General features: G+C 34.0%; 1 protein-coding gene across 3 annotated transcripts in view; it reads right to left on the reverse strand.

The window, feature by feature from the left end:
* The window catches only part of LOC106871923 (uncharacterized), a 423018-nt gene that overhangs the window by 387791 nt on the left and 12631 nt on the right, over positions 1-22596 (reverse strand). For all 3 annotated transcript variants that reach the window (XM_089361578.1, XM_089361580.1, XM_089361579.1), the window contains 3 exons: positions 14052-14177; positions 11879-12004; positions 184-309 (listed from right to left, as the gene is read on the reverse strand). In XM_089361578.1, coding sequence (XP_089217704.1) covers positions 184-309; positions 11879-12004; positions 14052-14177 — 378 coding nt within the window. The remainder of the gene's footprint in view (positions 1-183; positions 310-11878; positions 12005-14051; positions 14178-22596) is intronic.

Here is a 22596-nt window from a genome sequence, read left to right on the forward strand (position 1 = left end):
AAAACAACATCAAAGAAAGATAACTTTGGATTGCTACCAATAGTGACTATGATTCATTCAATGTGGAAATATTTTGAAATGTAATAAATAAAGAATGACTATGGAGAACAACCACCCTATTAAGATAAAGCTGGTTTTGTTCAGTTTTTAATCAATAAATGTACTTGGTGAAATTAGTTTTACCTAAACAAGAAAATCCGTCAGCAGCAATTGTATATGCGTCTTTTGGGCAAGTGCATTTGAAAGATCCAAACAGGTTTACACATCCCATACTGCAGCCACCATTATTCGATTCGCACTCATTGATATCTTCAAAAGAAAATAAAAATAATAATAACAACAATAATGATAATAGCAATAATAATAACAACAGCAAAATAAAAACAAGATATAAAAATGTATAAGCAACAGACCAGAACACATTTCAGCAGTGAATGCAAGACATTTCAATAGAAAAATGGCAAAACTACAATTCTAAGGGTCTGGCAATGTGACTAGATATGTTCCAGAAAACTGTTCAAGTATTTAGCATATTGATTTTATCATTACAACATTGAATGCACAAGGGAAGGTGAGAGAGAGAGAGAGAGAGAGAGGGAGAGAGAGAAAGAAAGAAGTAAGAGGAAGGTAGGAAGGAAAAGAGAACTATATCAAAGAAATTCCTGGCAAAGATCATTGGTTGAACTTTGTCATTTAGGGAAGATACGATTACCAATATTCAAGGAATCTGCTATTAGCCACTGATGCCAGCAGGTTTTTATGTACTGTTAATAAGTGACAGTATAAAAATGATTATATTAACTATATAAAATCATGATTTATGTGTTATATACACCGTTAAAATGTACTTTACAAAATGGCTGTTCTCTATGAATAAAAATATTTTCTTGTAACATAGAAGCAAAATATGTTATCTGTTAGCAGATTTATAGGCTCTTCTTCACTTCTTCCAGTCATACAATCTGCTGTTCATATATTCTGCCTCTCCTATGAATTCAACCTCCTAAATCTAAGACTCCAAGTGGAGGGTCGATGTAGATAGAGTCTCAGTTTGTGATGAGCATAGCAACTTAGTTGGCTTTAGCTACTCAAGCTCAACATTGTTTTCCTTCCTACTGATAATATATTTAACATTAGTCTTTAGTATCACTAGTTAGAAATATAACTTTAAACTACCAATATCATATCACCAACACTACCACGACGACCATCACACCACCATCAGACATCATCCTGACATTTTCTGACTCACAACAAACTCTAATCCACTGAACAATACTTCTGTCACATTGAAAATAGTGAAGTTCCTTCAATGACCAACATCCTGTTCAGCAGTCAGAATAAAGTCAGAACTTTGATTAATAAACTATCTTACAGGAAGATCTTTAAACTTTAGTTCATTATCGCATTACACCTTCCCTCTATCCACCTCATACCATTTTAATGGAATCACTTCTCTTTCAACTAATAACATGCATTATAATGTGTTTCTTTCACTAAACCAATCACACAAAGATTACAAGCAACCCTTTATGTTGGAGAATGTTGCCCTTTAAAAATCCATTCTCCCCCTCACAATACACTAAGGTATTTCAAACCTCAACATCAATATTATTCATGCTTCCCTCAAAGAACCTGAACACTATGAATTTTGTTCTTTTATCTTTGAAACAATACAAAAATATAATCAACATCATAATCATTGCTTCTCTTACCAGCAGAAAAAAAACTGGCTACAGGAGTGGCTGTATGGTAAGGAAGTTTACTTCCCAACCACATGGTTCCAGGTTCAGTCCCACAACATGGCTCCTTCGGGAAGTGTTTTCTAGTATAGACTCAGGCCAATCAAAGCCTTGTGAGGGGATTTGATAGATGGAAACTGAAAGAAGCTTGTCATATGTGTGTGTGTGTCTTTGTGTCTGTGTTTGTCCCCCACCACTGCTTGACAACTGGTGTTGGTTTGTTTATGTCCCCATAACTTAGCATTTGGTAAAACAGACCAATAGAATAAGTACAAGGCTTAAAAAAAAAGTACTGGGATTGACTCATCCAACTAAATTTCTTCAAGGCAGTGCCCCAACATGGCCACAGTTTACTGACTGAAACAAATGAAAGAATATCTAGATACTAAAGTTAACTTTTTTACATACAATGGCCTGACCATCACCACCAAAGCTTGAAATAATTAGCTGCAGATTAACAATCAGCTCTAATGTCTGTTTCAGAAGTTTCCTTGCATGTTCAAATAATACTCTATCATGACTGTAGTTGAGTATACAACCTGAATCATGCAACAGAAGAAGAAGAAGTTGTCCTCGTCGTCATCGGTGCTGCTGCTGCTGCTGCTGTTGCCACTGTCACCACTGCCGCCAGTACTATCACTGCTACTGTTACTGTTGCTGTTGAGCAGCATCAGGTTTGCACTGATTGAGAAGACTTGTCCTCAAAAGGAGTCTAGTCATGACTGTACCATCTAACATCCCAGCATCATACACCTCATGCTATATTATCAAATATAGACTTTAAAATCAGTCTTAAAGATGATAAGGTGTTATTTAAGAAAAATTTGGTTGCTATTTCTAGCCTGTTGAACATCCACCAAAGCATCTCCTTGTGAACTCCTCACTTGTTCAAAACCTGGTTTGGGGAAATTTCTTCCTCAAGTTTGTTGTACACTTGAACACAGCTTCCTACCATTGTGAGACTATTGAATATGTATGGACATCTGTTGAATAGTCCCCTTATCATTGTGTCACTATTCAGTGCTTATGCACATCTGTTTGTGTAGGATATTTATTTGTACATGGTCATCTGTTTAAAACTCCTTACCAATTTTAGTGGGGTAACTCAATGCAGAAAGGCATCTGTTTTTTTCATTAATGCAGCCAAGTTATGTGATCTCATTCTAATGTATTGTCATCTTTAGCTTTGCATTGTATGTATTATTACATTATTCCTCCTCTATATGCATTATCCTGCATCATAATTGCATTATACATTATTACTACAATATGTTATTAGTTGGTTTTTATAATCATACTGTATATCTATATATTTATCATATACGAAATGTATGAATTGTTTTTTTACCATTTGGCAATACCTACCATATACATATACACCACGTGCGCACATGCACATATATACACACACACATACACACACACACACATACATACACACATACACACACACACACACACACACACATAAATGAGGGGAAGTCAAAAATTATCTGCACTCTCACCATAATATATCTTTATTATTGTCACACTGCCTTCTGTGCATGCGTGCTTATAGTTGGTACTATTGTGGTCACATGATAGAAGATTGAGCCTTATCATGTCATTTTTCTATCTGGCTTTACAGTGAAAGCATGGCCACTCCACTAGCAATGTGCACCAATGAAGAACAAAGATCAGTGATCCAATTTCTCTGGTCGGAAAGTGTGTCATGTACTGAAATTCATCAGAGGCTTTTAGCACAATTGGTTAATGGTTTCAACGGTCTGGGCTTTGGTGTTTGGTGCAAATAGCTGGCTTCAGTTTGTTGGCCAGCAAAGCACTGTATCTTTCCAGGTAGTCTTCCAGTATAGGTCCTTTTGAGTCCCAAAAATGGGTTAGCATCACCTTTCCTACAGAAGACTGAGTCTTGAATTTCTTTGTTGCTGGCATGCCAGGATGTTTCCACACCATACTCTATCTTTTAGCTTCTGCCTCATAACGATGGACCCACGTTGCATATCCTGTGACTATTCTGCTTAAAAATTCCTCACCCTCATTGTTGTAGTGATTGAATAAATGTTGGCAAACCTCAAGATGTTTGCACTTGTGCTCTGCAGTAAGCTCTCTTGGCATCCATCTTGCACAGACTTTATGGAAGTTGAGCTCATCGTGGATGATTTTCAGCCCTTGATACATTTTCCAACCAGAGAAATCAGATCACTGATCTTTGTTCTCCTTTGATGCACATTGCTAGTGGAGCAGCCATGCTTATACTGTAAAGCCAGAAAGAAAATTGGTGCAATCGGACTCAAACTTCGATCACATGACCACAATAGTACCAACTATAAGTATACATGTGCAGAAGGCAGTGTGACAATAATAAAGATATGTTATGGCGAAAGTGTGGATAATTTTTGACTTCTCATTGTATACTCTTTATTCTCTTTTACTCTTTTACTTGCTTCAGTCATTTGACTGCAGCCATGCTGGAGCACCACCTTTATAGTCAAGCAAATCAATCCCAGAGCTTATTCTTTGTAAGCCTAGTACTTATTCTATCAGTCTCGTTTGCCGAACTGCTAAGTTACGGGGACGTAAACGCACCAGCATCGGTTGTCAAGCAATGCTGGGGGGGACAAACATATACACACACATACATATATATATACATATACGACGGGCTTCTTCCAGTTTCCGTCTATCAAATCCACTCACAAGGCTTTGGTTGGCCCAAGGCTATAGGAGAAGACATTTGCTCAAGGTGCCACGCAGTGGGACTGAACCCGGGACCAGGTGGCTGGTAAGCAAGCCACTCCTGTTATATATTTATATATATATATATATATATATATATATATATATATATACACACACACACATATATATATAAATATCTAATATAATAAATGTGAAAACTAATTTCTGTGTCAGTGTGTCACATTTAGATCCCCTCTTTCACTATTCAATGATACTCCTACTATTTCTCATGATGGAGTGAGAGTAGGCATTGAGACAGTGAGGGTGGTAGCAAAGACAGAGAAAGAGAGAAAGAAAAAGAGAGGGAGAGAAAGAAAAAGAGAGAGAAAGGGAGTTAATGATGTTTTATTACAAGTAGAAGTGTTGATGGTGGCAGTGGGAGTAATAATAAAAGAGAGAGAAAGAGTGAGTATGTGAGAGAAAGAGAGAGATGATGTACAACTTTGTTTAACCATGTCTCTTTGACAGAAATTCCTATCGCAAACATATTGAACACTATCATTTTTGTTTTATTTTTTGCTTTCTTTAATACATATATATACATAGACACCCACACACATATATAAGATACACTTTAATTGAAATAAAGTTTCCCCAAAATCAAATATATCTAATATAATAAATGTGAATGTTACTGTGTTACACTTTTTCAACTTTAATAATTCCTTTCTACTGGAAGCACAAGGCCTCAAATTTTGGGGTAAGGGATTAAGTCGAATACATCAACCTCAGTATATAACTGGTACTAATTCTATCGATCCCAAAAGGATGAAAGGCAAAATCAACTTCAGCAGAATTTGAACTCAAAACCTAATGGCAGACGAAATACCACTTGCCCAGCATGCTAACGGTTCTGCCAGCTCGCCGCCTTAATATAATATAATAATATAATATATGATATAATAAATGTGAATGTCAGTGTGTCACACTTTTTCAACTTAACTCCTAGAGGCCTTAGCCCAACATATACCATTTTGGAATCAGGCTGACTCCATGAGTAAGTTAAAAACATTCCAAGCTGAATCTGGACCCACAATCCTGAAATTTTGGATTTCCAAGTTTTCATTACTGTGATTGTTTTTGGCAATTTTTTTTTTATGTGACTTTTTGCAATAAAATTTTTTGTATGATAACAATTTTTATAATCTAAAGGTTAACTCTGTGAGTAAATTAAAAACATTTTGGGCCGAATTTGGACCAGAAATCCTGAAATTTTGGGTTCCTATGTTCTTGTTACTGCGATTGTTTTTGGCAATTTTTTACATGATTTTTTTGCAATAAATATGATCATCATTGGGATATGACTCTGGAAGAAGCAATTGCAAAAAATTTTCCAAAACAAGTCAGAGATCAGTTTGCAGATCTTCCCATTTAGGGTCAGTTGCTTAAAAGCTACAAGCTAGATTAAAAGCCGTCCTATCGAGCGGCTTTAAAGCTAGTATATCTATCTATCTATCTATATATATATATATTTTTATATTATTAATCAAATTATTTACAATATTCTTAGTAAATTAATATTCGAATTTCTGAAAGATGTATGTTTTATATGACACAATAATCATTTTGAATTATAATTAAAATTAAAAATATACAAAATATAAATGTATATAAAAATATATGAGTACATAAATGTATATAAAATTATATGCATAAGTGAGTGTAAATATAATTCGATTAAAATATTATGAAAGTCGAAAATGCATCTTACGATCATTTCACAGATATTATTGCCTTTATAATGTAATCTAATATAGACAAGCATATTGGCAATAATTCCGCTCTTCAGAGATGTATAAAGTTATTTTTATATATGTGAAAACGAATGGTATACATAATAAAATATGCTATAGGCTGATGTTAATTAAAATATTTTAAAATATTAAGAATATTAAAAATATTAAAAATATATTCTGTCCTTTGAGAATTTGTAAATCCAGTCCATCATATAATTTGGAAAATTCATAGTTTTCCTATGTAGATATTTTATATGATATATAGTTTTTGATATTGGTATATTTTTCAGAATATTTGAGAATCACAATACATTATTAGAGTATATAATTATGAAAGTATTGTAAATTACTAGTATTTGGGTTCAATTATTAAGTGTCTTGATTTAACACGTATATATACCTAACACTTATATATATATATATATATATATATATATATATATATATATGCATATACATATACACACATGAAGTATATGCAGTGGATGAAACATTTAAATATTGGATGTGATTCATAGGATTTACCAATATTACATTATATATTTAATTATTGCGATATAACACAATAAATCTAACAACAAGATGAACTCTACTCTAATAATGTATTGTGATTCTCAAATATTCTGAAAAATATACCAACATCAAAACCTATATATCATATAAAATATCTACATAGGAAAACTATGAATTTTCCAAATTATATGATGGACTGGATTTACAAATTCTCAAAGGACAGTATATATTTTTAATATTCTTAATATTTTTTGATATTTTAATTAACATCATCCTATAGCATATTTTATTATGTATACCATTCGTTTTCACATATATAAAAATAACTTTATACATCTCTGAAGAGCGGAATTATTGCCAATATGCTTGTCTATATTAGATTACATAATAAAGGCAATAATATCTGCGAAATGATCATAAAATGCATTTTAGATTTTCATAATATTTCAATCGAATTATATTTACATTCACGCATATATTTTTATATACATTTATGTACGCATATATTTTTATATACATTTATGTACGCATATATTTTTATATACATTTATATTTTGTATATTTTTAATTTTAATTATAATTCAAAATGGTTATTGTGTCATATAAAACATACATCTTTCAGAAATTCAAATATTGATTTCCTAAGAATATTGTTAATAATTTGATTAATAATATAAAAATATATATATATATCTATTTGCTCAAAGTAATAGAGCACTTAATATAAGTTCATATATACACATACATATTATATGTGTGGTCTGATGAAAGAAAGCTCCGAGTGATCTCTCCTTGTTTTTTCCTGTCCTTTTTCTATCGTCTAACTGTCTGGATGTTTTGTTGTCGCCTGTTACATTCTTGTTCCATTTTTTTTTTTTTTTTTTTTTTTTTTCTGTATATACATATAGTGGCATACATACAGTTTTGGTCTCCTGTATGTAAGTATGTATATATATATATATATTCTGTATGATTCTTTTACTCTTTCTTTTAGCCCCTTCACACTTTCCACTTTTCTTTTTCTCGCTCCCACTCTCTCACATTTCTTGGCCTTCCCTTTATTATCATCATTTTCCCACCTCCTTTACTTTACTCTGTCCCTTTCCTTTCTTTTTCTCTCTTTCTCATCCCTTCCTAATTTTTCAATCCCTCTGTCACTCCTTCTCCTTTCACATGACCGGTGTTCTGCCAAACCTGACTTTTCTTTCTTGGTTCAACTACCATCTGAGTAGCATCTCTTGTATTCCTTCCTATGACTTTCATCTCTTATGCTCCTGCTGTAAGACTTCACTTGTGCACATACCAGCTTAATTTAATTTGTTTTTAGTCAAAAGACACTTGTTGTTAATGTCCTGTTGTTTGTTTTTGTAATTGTGTGCCATTTCTCTGTTTTTTCGTCCTTGTTTTCATATACATTCGCTTGCTTTCTTCCAAAGAGTTTAGTGCTCTTAGCTTAGATTTTCTTGGGGCTGGCCAGATTGGAGCAGTCTTGAGAATAACTGGCCAAAACTGCAACAATGATCTGGAACTCGACTGATGAAAGAAAGCTCCAAATGACCTATCCTTGTTTTCCCCTGACCTTTTTGTATCATCTAACTGTCCAGACATTTTGTTGTTACCTGTTATGTTCTTGTTCCATTTTTTGTTTATATATATATATATATATATATATATATATATATATATATATATATATATATATATATATATATATATATATATATATATATAAGATCACATATATAATGTCATTCAAATTAATTAACTGTACTGTGTTTGCCTCTTCATTGTGATAGACCAGCTCACTTCAATACTGTCCTGAAAATATGTATGCTCTGTCCTCTCATGTTATTTTATTTTATTTCATTCATTGGTCTCATTTTAGGTCTGTTAAATATCTCTATCTTGCCTCTCTCATTTCTTTGTTTCTGCCATGGGGCAGCCATGTATCTTGGTCTTTTGCAGTGTTTGCTCCCATCACCTATACCAGAAACCTTTCTTCTGTACCTGACACCTTTCTTCTGTATAGGAAACCTGTGTTGAAAGCTTTTTTCTCTCCCTCTCTCACCATCAATACCAGCACACTATCAATGACAGTATCACGATATTAAAAAGGCATAGCTAGCATGCTTGCATTGGAAATATGACAAGTGTACTTACCACTGAATTAATTATCAGTTTCTTCTGGTAGACACAACAAATGTGAAGCAAATAAATGATGGTAAATTAAATGTAGGGTGAAATTTATATGGTATGGCTGTTGGCAAATGTCCATGCAAACCTTTTCAGATGCTGAATGCTGTCTCCCATCCTCCGTTCCCTCTTGCCACCCCTTCTTCACCCTTAGAGTTCACACACTCAATATAGGCACCTTGAGAGGTAGGTCTGGTGAGATTGTTAAGACAGTAAAACAGAAACATGTGGGTGCATATTGCATTCAAGAAGTAAGGTGGAGGGGAGCTTCTTCCAGATTTCTCACAGCCACAGAACATACATATAAAATCTTCTGTGGGTAGGCAACAGTGATGGGGTTGGTGATGTAGCATACTTCTTGCTGATAAATGGTTTGATAAGGCAACTGAGGTAGTCAGAGTGTGTAACAGGATACACATGCTTAGACTAGTTTTACAAAGTAATACAGCAATTATTATTTCTTCTTATATTCCTCAAATGGGACTTCCACATTAACAGAATGATCGATTTTATGACACCCTTTAGCAGACTAGCTCGTTGACAAATGATAGTGACCTTTGTGGCTTGTGACTTCAATGGGCATGTTAGGCAGCATCTGGTGGCTTCCATGGTGTGCATGGAGGCTGCGGAATTGGTTTCTGCAATGAGGAAGGAACAAGGCTAATGCGATGCAAATGACCTAATGATCTACTACACAAACTTCAGGAAACCAGTCTCAGTCAGCTGTTCACCTATCAATCTGGTGGAAACACAAGCCAGGTAGACAACCTTCTCACCAGAAAGTGGAAAAGGTGGCTGCTTATAAAAGCAAAAATCTTTCCAGGTGAAGAGTGCACTCCTCAGCATAGATTAGTCATCAGTAACTTCAGACTTTGGACTAGAAGGATTCAAAGAAACAAACTAGTCTGGAAAAGGAAGATTTGGAAGCTTATGGATCCTCTAAATAGTCAGAGATTTGGAGACATTCTAATTGAAGCATTTGACAAGGAAGAGATTGGTTACATATAACATATAGCAAGTCAATTGCAAATTCTTGTGGAACAACTTAATGAAGGCCTCTAACCAAATTTGTAACTGGTCCAAAGTTCCAACCAGACCTAGGGTGAAATGCTGGTGGAACAGTGTAGTAGACAGGGCCAGTAAAGCATGGAAACAGATCTCAAAGAAATGGAAGAGTAGCAGTTGCAAAAATTTATATGAGGTAGCTAGAAGGAATGCTAGGAAACAAGTATATTTATCTAAAGGAGAAGGAAACAGGAAGAATTTTGTCAATGTTTTGCAGCATATGAACCAGAAGCTTGAGATGTTTTGGATTACAAAACAGTGTGTCAGAGAAAATTGTGGGGTTGTGGGAGAGAAGTGTGTTCACATAGATGATGATTCAATTGTACTTAGTGATTCTGCAAAGAAAGCGACTTGGAAGAACCTCTGTGCAAGACTACTGATGTGGAGAATGCATGGGAAAAGGAAAGTCTACCTAATCTGAACCCAACAGAGGGTCTTGATATCTAAGTCAACAGTAGGTTGGCAGGTAAAGCAATTAAAGATATGAAGACAAGGATAACCCCAGGCTCATCAGGAATCACCACTGAAATACTTCAAATATCTGCCAGAGTGAGATATAGCCTTGTGTCTGTACTTAGCTATAAAAGTATAGCTGCAGTGGTTATGGGATGTAGCATGAATCATGCCCCTCTTATACCTTGACATCTTTAATTTAGTTCTTGGTGTAGCATAGCTTTGGTCGATTCTGTTTAAGCAGTTCTATGGCAACCCACATGGCCAGAACCCCAGTTATGAAGTGAACTACCATCATCATCATCATCATCCTTTAATGTCCGTTTTCCAAGCTGGTATGGGTTGAACGGTTTGACTAGAGAACTGTATCAGGTTCTAGTCTGATTTGGCTTAGTTTCTATGGCTGGATGTCCTTCTTAATGCCAATCACTTTACAATGTGTGCTGGCTGCTTTTAACATGGCACTGGTATGAGTGCTTTTACATGGCACTGACACAGGACTCTTCTAGGCTAATCCTCTTCACTGAAGGATGCAGCCTTAACACTTCTGCTGTAGAGAATGGGTCATTTTGAGTACAGCAAGGCACTAGGTGTCTTGGTCCTTTGTCATCTTATCCAAAAGTTCAGCGTTCTGAGGTCATCCTTCAGTACTTCATCCCATATCTTCCTAGGTCTCCCTCCTCCATGAGTTCCATCCATTTTGAGTGATCAGCACTTCTTTATGGAGCTGTCAACATCCATCCATATCACATGACCAAACCAGCGCAGTTTTCTCTCTTGCACACTCCACCCAATTCCTCTTATGCTTAACTTCTCTCTCAATACACTAACACTCTGTCACACATGTACACTTACATTATACATCCAGTGGATCACACTAGCTTCATTCCTCTCTAGCCTTTACATGTCCTCTGCATTCAGGGCTCATGTCTCACTACCATGTAGAATTGCTGTTAGTATGCATGCATCATATAATCTTCCTTTCACTCTTAAGTTGTCAACAGAGTTAAAAGCTCTCTGAATTTTCTCCATCCTATTTTCATTCTAGCAATTACACTCTCTGTACATCTTCCCTTGCTACTAATTAGGTGCCCTAGGTAGCAGAAATTATCCACTCCCTCTAAAAACCCTCTGAGGCATTTGAGAAAATCGATTTCCCAAGTATCTGTTGTTTTTATGGCTCCTGTGCACCTTCCACATACAAACACCACTTTCTCTGATAATTTTCCTATTATTCTACTGCACTTCTTGTGTGTCCTTAACTTGCATTGGGTACACCATATAGAATTCCCACTTACACCTTTCCTACAAATTGAACAGGACCATACTAGACTAAAATATATCCTGGACACTGGATAATTTTTGAAAGCATAATCTACCCATCTGTTACTTTACTTATATAATACCAATATATGTTCTGTTATTACATTTACTTACCAATGCACTGGGACTTGTCTTCACTAAGAACAAAACTTTTTGTACATTTGCAGTAGTATGATCCAACAGTATTAAAACATTTCCCACCACTGCAGGCTTTCCTATAACGTTCACATTCATTTAGATCTACAAAAACAAATAAAAAAGAAATAATCAATATGCATGTGTGTATACCTACCTTCCTACATACATGCAGGCATGCATACACATATATAACATCAGTGTATATATTTTGAGAGTTATTATATACAAGTAAACTTCTGACACATGTGAATGTGATATTATAGTTGGTATTTAAAGGAGACAATTTTTTCAAGTTTTCTACATTGAACTAAAAAAGAGAAAAATATGAATAACTTTGTATACAATATTTTCTCTGAATGTTAGATAGTTTAAATTCCTACTTTTATGAAAAATACACCAAACAAAAAAAATTTTAATTTGAAAGGATCTTGAATTGAAATAGATACCATTTTTCCTGACCTTTTACACTAAGGTATTATTGTTATGGTTATTTCTTACAATTTTGCTGTAGTGACATGTTCAAAGTAACAAACAGCTTCAGATTTACAAAGAAGGAGAGAATTGTTTTATAACAACCACACCAAAATGAAGCTTAAATGGAAGGAAGTAAAATGAATCCACTTAATAATATATGATCATGTAAGGCAGTGAGCTGCTGCAATCATTAGCTTGTTGGCCAAAATCCTTAGCAGCATTTCATCCGTCTTTAGATTCTAAGTTCAAATTCCACTGAAGTCTTTCATCCTTTCGGAGTCAATCAAATAAGTACCAATTGAGCACTGGGGGTGATTTAATTGACTAAGCCCCTCCCCAAAATTGCTGGCCTTGTGTCAAAATTTGAAACTATTATGTCACTATGATACTTTGAGTATGGCATGACAATAACAATATCTTATTTTTCCTCTGCATTAAATCTAAAGTCTAGCTCTCATATATAAAAAAATATTGTCAATATTGATTTAAATCAGATTTTAAGTTAGAAACTTCTATGTCATGGATATGTGATAAAATTAAAATTTTCTGATGACCTCAATCAACAATGATAACCATCACATTACTCCAGCTTTTGCTCAACATTGATAGTGGCCTGATGATCACTTAGACAGACTTTAATTTCAGATAATCTCTTTCATTCTGACCTTTCAGGTTCTACTAAAGACCTTGGTTTGTATGTCTAGTTTGTAGGAGTCTTGCAGCATGGCCCAAAAGCATTTGCAATCAAATATATCAAGTTTGCTCAATTGATGAGTTTGCCGATGCCATGTCTCAAAGCCTATAATACAGTGCCAGTAAAGACATCTTTGTATTGCCTGAAAGTTTACTATTTCATATCTTGGGCAGTCAGTTGAACACAGCTGAAACTTTTGTCATTTTTTGTTGAGGTTTATGAAGCTTCCAAGGTAGTTGAAGCTTCTCTTTCACTTCTAGTTCACTCTGATTAATGTTCTGCCAATCGCTTTAGCCAAGTGCATTTGTCTTTCTACTAACTTTATGCTGACCTTTGTGTCATATTCTGTTAGATGTATAGATTTAATCTGTAGCCTGGTTTAAGACCACTGCTTGACCATTAAGTATTGTTAGTGCAGTCCACTTTGTTGCAAGTATTTGAACAAGATCTCCAGTTTGGCGATAATCCACCAATCTTAGAGACTCTACGAAAATATCATTGGTATTATGCTTCCTCCTCAAAGTAGGTTCTAGAAAATAACTCTCAAGGTGTTTCCCCAGTCTGATCACAGTCAAATGACTGAAACTAGTGGAAAACACAGATGTTTAACCCTTTAGCTTTGAAACTGGTTGTATCTGACCCAAATATTCTACCTGTTTTATGTACAAACCAGCCAGATCTTGCTTCTCATACTTATTCTATAATGTCATTCTAGAAAATAAACAATCACATCCATGAAATCTCAAAGCTACACAATAATGCATGAATAATTCAAAATAATGTGAATAAATAAGCATTACATCTGACAGAATAATCTGAATGCTAAAGGGTTGATCCAGAATTATAGCAAGTAACATTTTATGTAACTATTTTTAAGTGTCTAAATTTTAAAAAAAAATGGGACTATTCTTTTATATTGATTTTTCATTTTTTTAGTTATCTCTGCAAAGAGTGAAGCTGATTCTAAAGAAAGTCACTTACCTTCACAGGAATGTTGATCTGCTGCTAATTTGTAACCTCTTCTCTCACAACGACACTTATATGAGCCATGTATATTTTCACATCTGTCAGAACAGCCACCATTATTGATGGAACATTCATCAAAGTCTTGCAGGAAAAAACAACAGTGAAAGAAAAAAACAAAGATCAGATATTATTGGAAGCAATATAACTAAAGATTGTTAGTACAAGTCTCAATCCATCTTTCAAAATTGTCAAAGCAATTAACATTAGTTAATCAGTTGGAAAATTGAAGGTTAATCAAAAAGACACAAGAAATAGTGATGACACTAGATCATAGAGCAGAGTCGTCTTACACGTAATCATATCTTTAACATTTTAGTTTCTAATTAAAGTGAGTTTTTAATCAGACATGGCTGGGAAAAATAAACATTTAGTGCATATAATTAGAGTAGAATATGACTGTGTATGTGTGTGTGTGTGTGTGTGTGTGTGTGTACATTTGTGTGTCTGTTTGTGTATATGTTGTGTAGGTATGTGTGCTGTTGTACGCATGCGCATGCTTTCAAGAGAATGAGACAAAGCTGCTTTTTCAAGGCAAACTTTTCAATAAGTTTTCTTATTTTCAGAAATGATTTAATAATAGATTTAATATAATTTATTGAACTTTATGTCACATCAGGCAATGATTTACAGATAACTTATGTGTTATCGTAAAAAACAATGATATATTGATAATTGAAGCAGTGATAACTATGTTATTGTATCAAGTAGTGATATATATATATATATATATATATATATATATATATATATATATATATATATATATATATATATATATATATATTCTGGTATTGTATTTAGTAGTGATATAGAAGTAACAAAATATCACATTAAGCATTGATATATGCAGAGTAACTGTTGTTATATTAAACAGATATATTCAGATAACCAGATATTATAATAAGCAGTGACATATAAATAATTTAAATATTAAGCAGTGAAATAAAGGGAGAGAGAAAGACAGACAGACAGAGAGGAGTAGATAGAGATAGATAGATAGATAGATAGATAGATAGATAGATAGATAGATAGATAGATAGATAGATAGATAGATAGATAGATAGTTAGATAGACTGATAGATAGATAGACTGACAGATAGATAGACAGATGGATAGACAGATAATTGATGTCAAATTAAGCAGTAAAATATAGAAAACTTGTTCTCATATCAGTAAGTATTTGAGAGTGTTTCTATGGCATGCATCATTTGTACTACAGGCATCCCTCTTATTACAATAAATTCTGTTATTGAATTCTGCACTCACATATATTGTAAAGTATAACCACTAATTTTGAAATACAGTCTGCAATTTTGTCATGAAGGATGTTCAGGAAAATTTTAACAATTATAAAAACCAAAATCATGATGGATATATACACAGACATGACAGAAGTAAATAGACACCCATAAAACATCATTTTATCTCTTTTATCTCTTTTACTTGTTTCAGTCATTTGACTGCGGCCATGCTGGAGCACTGCCTTTAGTCAAGCATGTTTACTTTAACTTGTAAAGATTTATATTTTTTTATTAATTGACATTTTTACATTTCAGATTCTATATGTGACTGTTTAATCATGCCATATACAAAAGAAACCTTGAAACTGTCTGAATTTCAAAGAGGTCATATCGTGGGTCACCCTGAAGGTGGACATAATCAGCAGAAAATTGCAGAAAATCTAGGGATCCCGCTTTCTACAGTTAACAGAGTGATTGTGCAATTCACCAGAGTGAGTAAGGATCCCCGTTACCTTGCCCAGGTTGATCAGGGCTCCCTGACAGGACCCTTCTCTTTGTTAAGAGAAGTGTGGAGGATAATCCTTGTTGCAAGGCCTCTGACATAGCTGAACAAGTTGATGTCAATCCCAGAACAGCTATCAGGTATCTCCACAGACTTAGTTACTATGGCAGAGCAGCAAGAAAGAAGCCACTTCTTTGACTAGCCATTATCAAGCAGAGAAAAGATTGGGTCAGTGAGATGGTAGAAAGACCACTAGCATATTGGGACACTCTGTCATATTCTCCAATGAGTCCAGATTTGCTGTATTTTCTGACTGCAGTCAAGTGTGGGTCTGAAGATTCTGTGATCAAGAATTTGATTTGAAAAGATTGCAGCCAACAATGAAACATGGCAACTATTCTGTGATGGTCTGCAGAGCAATTTGGAGCAATTGTCAGTCAGAGCTGGTGGAGTGTGAGGGAAACATAAACTCAGATAAATGTGTCCATATTGCAGAAAGGACTCCTTCCAATCTTCTCCAGTGGTAAAATGATTAAAGAAGGTTCTTTATTTATGGAAGATGGGGCTCCTTGCCACATAGCTAAAATGACCCAAGATCTGTTGGATGAGAATGGCATTAAAAAGCTTCCATGGCCAAGTCAGTCACCAGATATGAACCTTATTGAACACTTCTAGGGCATAATAGACAGGACACTTCATAAAAAGAACAAGAAAGCATCCTCAAAGCCAGATCTTTTGAGATTATTGCATGAAACTTGGCAAGAAATTCCTCGAGAGAATATTCGTCATCTAATCAGTAACATGCCTAATAGGGTCCTTGCACTGAAAAATGCAAGGGGCATGTCTACTAAATATTAAATATTCACATTATAATGATTAATAAATAATTTGAATGTACAATTTCAGATTTAAATAAATTTTAACGATTATAAGAGTCAATATACTTCTGTCATATCTGTGTATATTTTAAACCACACCACCATCTATACATTACCTTCTCCACCTCAGCAATTCAAATGAGCTTGTTTATCATTGATCTCAATATTCTTGCAACCATTTACTCATTCCCTCCATGCCACCTCCTCACCTGGTTTGTGTATGCATAAATTCAACTCACCTGGGTTTTGTTAGTAAATTTTATGAAACACTACTTCCTCCCCATTTGACACTTTCGCCCTTTTCATTTTATCAAACAGTCCAACCCATGCAAGCATTGAAAATGGACAGTAAATGATGACAATGATGATTTTGTGAACTAAAGTAATATGAGAACTACTTTTTGCCAAAGCAGATCATCATTACCTCCTAGGATTCCAATATTTAACTATTCATGTTTAACCCTTTAGTGATTAAACATCTGGCCAAAATATTTTACCTGCTTTATATTCAAACTGGCCAGATCTGGTTCCTCACACCTATCTTACAATGTCAATTTAAAAATAAATTACTCCATCAAAATCTTGAAGATATGGGATAATGCATGATTAATTCAAAACAATGTGAATAAATAAGCATTATATCTAACAGAATAATCTGAATTCTAAAGGGCTAAAGTATAGCATATTACCCTTATTCAAGATGTCTGAAAGTGGTCACCAAGTGGAAGTGAATGCAGTAATGCAAAAAGGACTGATAAAAGAATAACATCAAATGTTAAACTTGATGTTTGACAATGGTTTGATGTTGAAGAAAATCTCAGCCATATTGCAAAAATATAAACGCTTGCAATGTTTACGGAAAATAGATATAAAATTTAGGTCAAGTGGCCAAGCAGGGATTCAGTAAAGTGACCTGGACTTTTTTCTTTTAAATCTGGAATGATGCCTTAAAATGGAACACCTCCCAAGTGTGTTATTCAAATAATCAAGACTAAATTTGCTGATAAATACAAGTCATTCGGGTGAAAGCTGAGTTGGTATGAGAATTTAAGGAAAGATGAAAGTGCTATTAAAGGCTGATCTGAAAAATTTAAGGACAACTTTAAAATGACAAGTGAAGCTGACAGTGCTGCTATTAATTCTCCTAAGGATTTGAAGAAAATTTGTTGCTGATGAGGACTATACTCCTGAACAAGTATACAATGTTGAAGAACATGTCTCCCAGGACTTAAATTTATAATGAAGAAAAATTATCATCAGGCTTTCCAAAAACCACCTCAAACTTCTTGTAGGTGATATTGCTGTTGGTGATATGAAATTAGAGTTCTGAAATGTGTATCACTTCCAAAATTATGTTACGTTCAATCCACCTGCAATTTGGCATTCAAGTAGGAAAGTAAGTTTCATGTTAGGACAAAATTTTCAGGAACATGAAATCTTGTTGGGTGAAAGAATGCTTGCAGCTGCTTTTTAAAAGTTATGAAAAAGATTCAGGCTGGGAAATCTGTAAGTGGTTAATTATTAGGAATAGTTTGGTTCTTTGGTTTCAGTATGCTATATTCTTTTATTCTATATTCTTTATGTAGATGGTCAATATTAGGATTACATTCAGAAAATTATTCAATTTTTAATGAGGAATTTTGAAAAGAAAAAATTATTTTCTAATCACATAACCATTATTAATGACTCATATTTGACAAAATATTTTCTTTTTTAATTTTCTTATCAACAATAATTAATATAATAATGTATATTGATTTTTCACTAAATTACTGTAACTATTATATTTCATTGACATATTTAATTCCTGGTATAAATCTTGATCTCTACTTTAATATATTTATTGTTATTTATATTAACTTTTGGAGAGAAAGACTGAAGAACATGCTGTTCATATCAGAGATAGGATGTTTAGATTAACTTCAATTGATGTTTAATTTGAATTCTTTAAGGTTCATTTTTAATAGGTAGATATTTGTGGAGATAATATATGTAGCATACATGTGTATGTCAAGCAAGAAAGTATAAAAAAACAGGTTAAGTATGTACTTCCTAGTCAGGTCATTCAATATATAGTTACATAATATATTAATAAGTGTATTACTACAGTACAAGTCAGTCAGTATGTAGTCCTCATGTATGACTTAGGAGAGTTCAGCACAACAGAAGGAAGAGACAATTGGCATTAGGAAACTGCTACCAGCAAAAGGAAGGTAGGGACCTCTAATCTGAATGGGCTCTTTCTTCTTAGCCTCTGATAATAACAAACACTTTTCCTCATCAACACTCAGCTGATTTAAAACCATGTGGTTGCATCCATGCACCAGGCATTGACACTTTCTGAATTATGCCAAGATGAAACAATAAGATAAAAGATATGTTCTTGTCACCAGAACAGCTTTTATTGCCGATGATTGTCGAACAAATCACCATTTTATCATCACAAACACAAAGATTAGCATTCTGGACAAACCATGAAACCAATACTCATTACCAGCTCAAAAAAATATAACATTTCAAAACTTGAAATTTCAGTCATTAGAGACAAATATGAAATTATGAAATATCATTGGTGGGACAGCAAAAAGTGTCATTAGTTTAACCGAATAGAAGTTCCAAGTTCAGTTTAACAATGACAACAATGAAGTTCCTTAAAAATAATTACTATCAAAAATTCAAACACCAATGCCAAATCAAACTCATGGAAATACAAAACCATTAGTACTACAAAAAGCAATGGAACTTAGAAACTATGCGGATGTCTGCAATTTAAAAACTTCTTTGGTAGAACAAAGCAAATGTTTTGTCAGTGGGTTACTTTCTAGCTGCAGACAACACCAACATCATAACAGAAAGAAAAGGTAATCTCTGATCCTGGAGGAAACATTTTCCTCTCATTGCTGAATCAGAAATGAACAACAGGTGTAGATTTCTTTAGAAACATCCCACATTGTCACAAACAGCAGCAGTGAATGAAAGTACAACCGTCATTTTAAAATGAACAGCATGAAGTCTCCAAAACCAGAAACATTTTCCTTGATTTACTAAAACGTGGCAGACCTTTCAAAATCAGGCTTTTCATTGAAAAGATTTATGAGACTCAAACAAATTTCAAATGCAGTTATTATCACCTTGAAGAAAGATCAACAATCCTGTGTGAATTATTGTGGAAGCATTGCTCTCCATTACAAGAAAATTATTTGCACAAATCCTTCCAAATCATTTCCACATCATTGAAGAGAAAGTTCTTCCAAAATCTCAATGTGATTTTTGAGCCTCTCACAATACAATTAACATAATTTTGAGTGCAAGGCAACTGCAAGGGAAAGCAGAAAAAGAAGAAACCATACTTTTTGTCTACTATGACTCAGACGGCGTACCAAGAAAGGCCATATGGATGGTTCTTCAACCTTTTGACTACCTCATTGATTCAAGTCCTGCATAAGTATAACAGGTTGTGTTTTGTATAAAAAAATTTTTTTTGAACAATTCCCAGTTATATGTAAATTGAAACTTACTCTTTTTTACATACACTTATATTCATTGTTGGTGCTTGTTGAACTTCTGAACAGTTCAGGTGTTGATATCAGATTATTTGTTGAAGATAAACATTTTAAATATGACCAGATTTCAATTTCTCAACTTTCTAACATCCAACACTTCTCAGGGCTTCAACACACAACTGACAAAATAGCATGTTGTCACTCATGTCAGGAACTCCAGAAATCAGTCAAAAACTTCACTAATACATTTGACTGTTTTGACCTAAGTGAATATTAAGAATGCTAAAATCCTTGTCCAACCTTCTCCAGAGATTAATCTCCTTGATTTTAATATCACCATCTTCAGTACACCTCTCATTCAAGTAGGCCACTTTCCCTATCTTGGAAGTTTTCTTTCTAGCAAATATAGTTCTGGAAAGGATGTGGAACATGGAACTGGACCATCTGATTCAGTATTTAGAGAGCTAGTAAAACAAAGTTCTATTAAATAAAATTGATGGTTGTCAAGCTATCATTTCAATATTATACAGTCATGAATCATGAATTATATTGCTGGAACAAAACATCAAAAAACAAAAGAGGACTACATAGCTAATAATGATGTCCTAGAAAAAGCCAACTGTCAAAGCATAGAATTCATCTCATAAAATATTGGTTAGAATGGTCAGAGCATGTGGTTAGAATAAAATAAAAGAAATTTTCTCATCTCATTACCAAGACAAATTAAAAATCAACCCCCAAAATATCTGGAGTTGAGAGAAAAAGATGGGATACTGAAGCCTAGAACTATTCCAACTTGTATCACTCAATTACCATGAGAACTGACTGTTTTGAAGTAAAAAAAAAAAAGAAAATCTGAAGATCTAGCAACAGCTACTCTCTCCATTAATTCTTTCCTACCATCTTTGGTCCTGCTTGTTTTGCATGAGTATTGGACTTCTCAATCTTCAGTACTTTCAGCAGAATCATGAGGAAACTGAAATTTTCTCTTTATTGAAAGAGGCAATTCTCAAGAACTTTGACTGATATAGTTAAAGTCAAACTACAGTAATTACAGGGAACTCAGTCAAATGCTTGCTCTGATAAAAATAGTAATAAAATTTTCCTCACATTACATGGTCATCTTAAACAAAAAATGTCACATTAGACCATATACTTTTGCATGCTACTAAAACCATGGCATTATCATGGCTAAAATGTCTTTTGTCATAAGTTTGCTCAATCAGGATTCGCTTGGAGTCAAACAGCCACAAAAACACGGGAGATAATTCCAAAATGCCACACAGGAGATGGAATGATTGACTAAAATATTTAGTAAGGATCTGGGGTAAGACAAAGTCAGAATAAAAAGAGAAGGAGAGGCAAGTGTATAGACGTTGTTGTTAATTAGTTACAAGTCAGTTCAGTGAATAGGTATGATCCACAGATTTGGTATTCTGTTTTGTTACTTAGTTTATGGGAGAGGCAGAAATGTAAAGAGAAAGCTTAGTCAATGTAAATTATGGTTTCAATATCAGGCACAAGGCCAGCAATTTCGGAGGAGTGGGTAAGTCAATTACATTGACCCCAATACTCAACTGGTACTTAATTTATCGACTGCAAAAGGATGAAAGGCAGAATTTGAACTCAGAACCAGGGGATTACGAAGACAATCATTTGTAGTGACTCTGAGGAATTTAGTTGTTTAATTTCTATATAGGGAGGTAAAAATGTAAGATTATTTCCTTGGTACTGTTGAATGAAGCTAAGTCATTATTTCCAAACTGGAACAAGTTTACAACGTCTCATTTCATGAAAGTGATGCAAACATGCAAAGAGATATCAGGCTTGTATATGAATGTCAGCAGTGTGCAGAATGATAAAAGAGAGTGAAGGATAGCACTGTCTGTGTTAGAATATTGTGCTTAAAATAACAACAAGTAGGTCATTAATACTCTGGCAAAATGTGAGACAACTTGTCTTAGACACCTCCCTCACAGAAAAAAAAACAACATTTTTTGTCTTTTTATGCAATAGTCAGAAGTGGAAAGGTACTTTTCACAATTTTCAGTGGGGTGTCAAGGACACCCACCTAAAGAATGAAGTTACCCTCAACCCAGAGACCAAGCCTGAATTCTTACATATGAGTTAAACTCCAATAAAGGCATACAAGACGGTTGCCAAAATAGTGATATGAGAATCACAAACTAAATACTTATTCTTGTTGCATTAAATATGTTAACACTACCATAAAACTATAAGCATGGAATTTACTTTTGTTTCTAAAACATGACCAATATTTGAGAAAGAAAAGATATTTTATGTGGAGGTAGAAATATATTTGTAACTGATAGAAAGTTTCTTTTTTCTTACATTTATACACTCCATTTTTATTGA

This window comes from Octopus bimaculoides, chromosome 13 (assembly GCF_046866305.1).
Source record: "Octopus bimaculoides isolate indiv1 chromosome 13, ASM4686630v1, whole genome shotgun sequence".
NCBI lineage: Eukaryota > Metazoa > Mollusca > Cephalopoda > Octopoda > Octopodidae > Octopus > Octopus bimaculoides.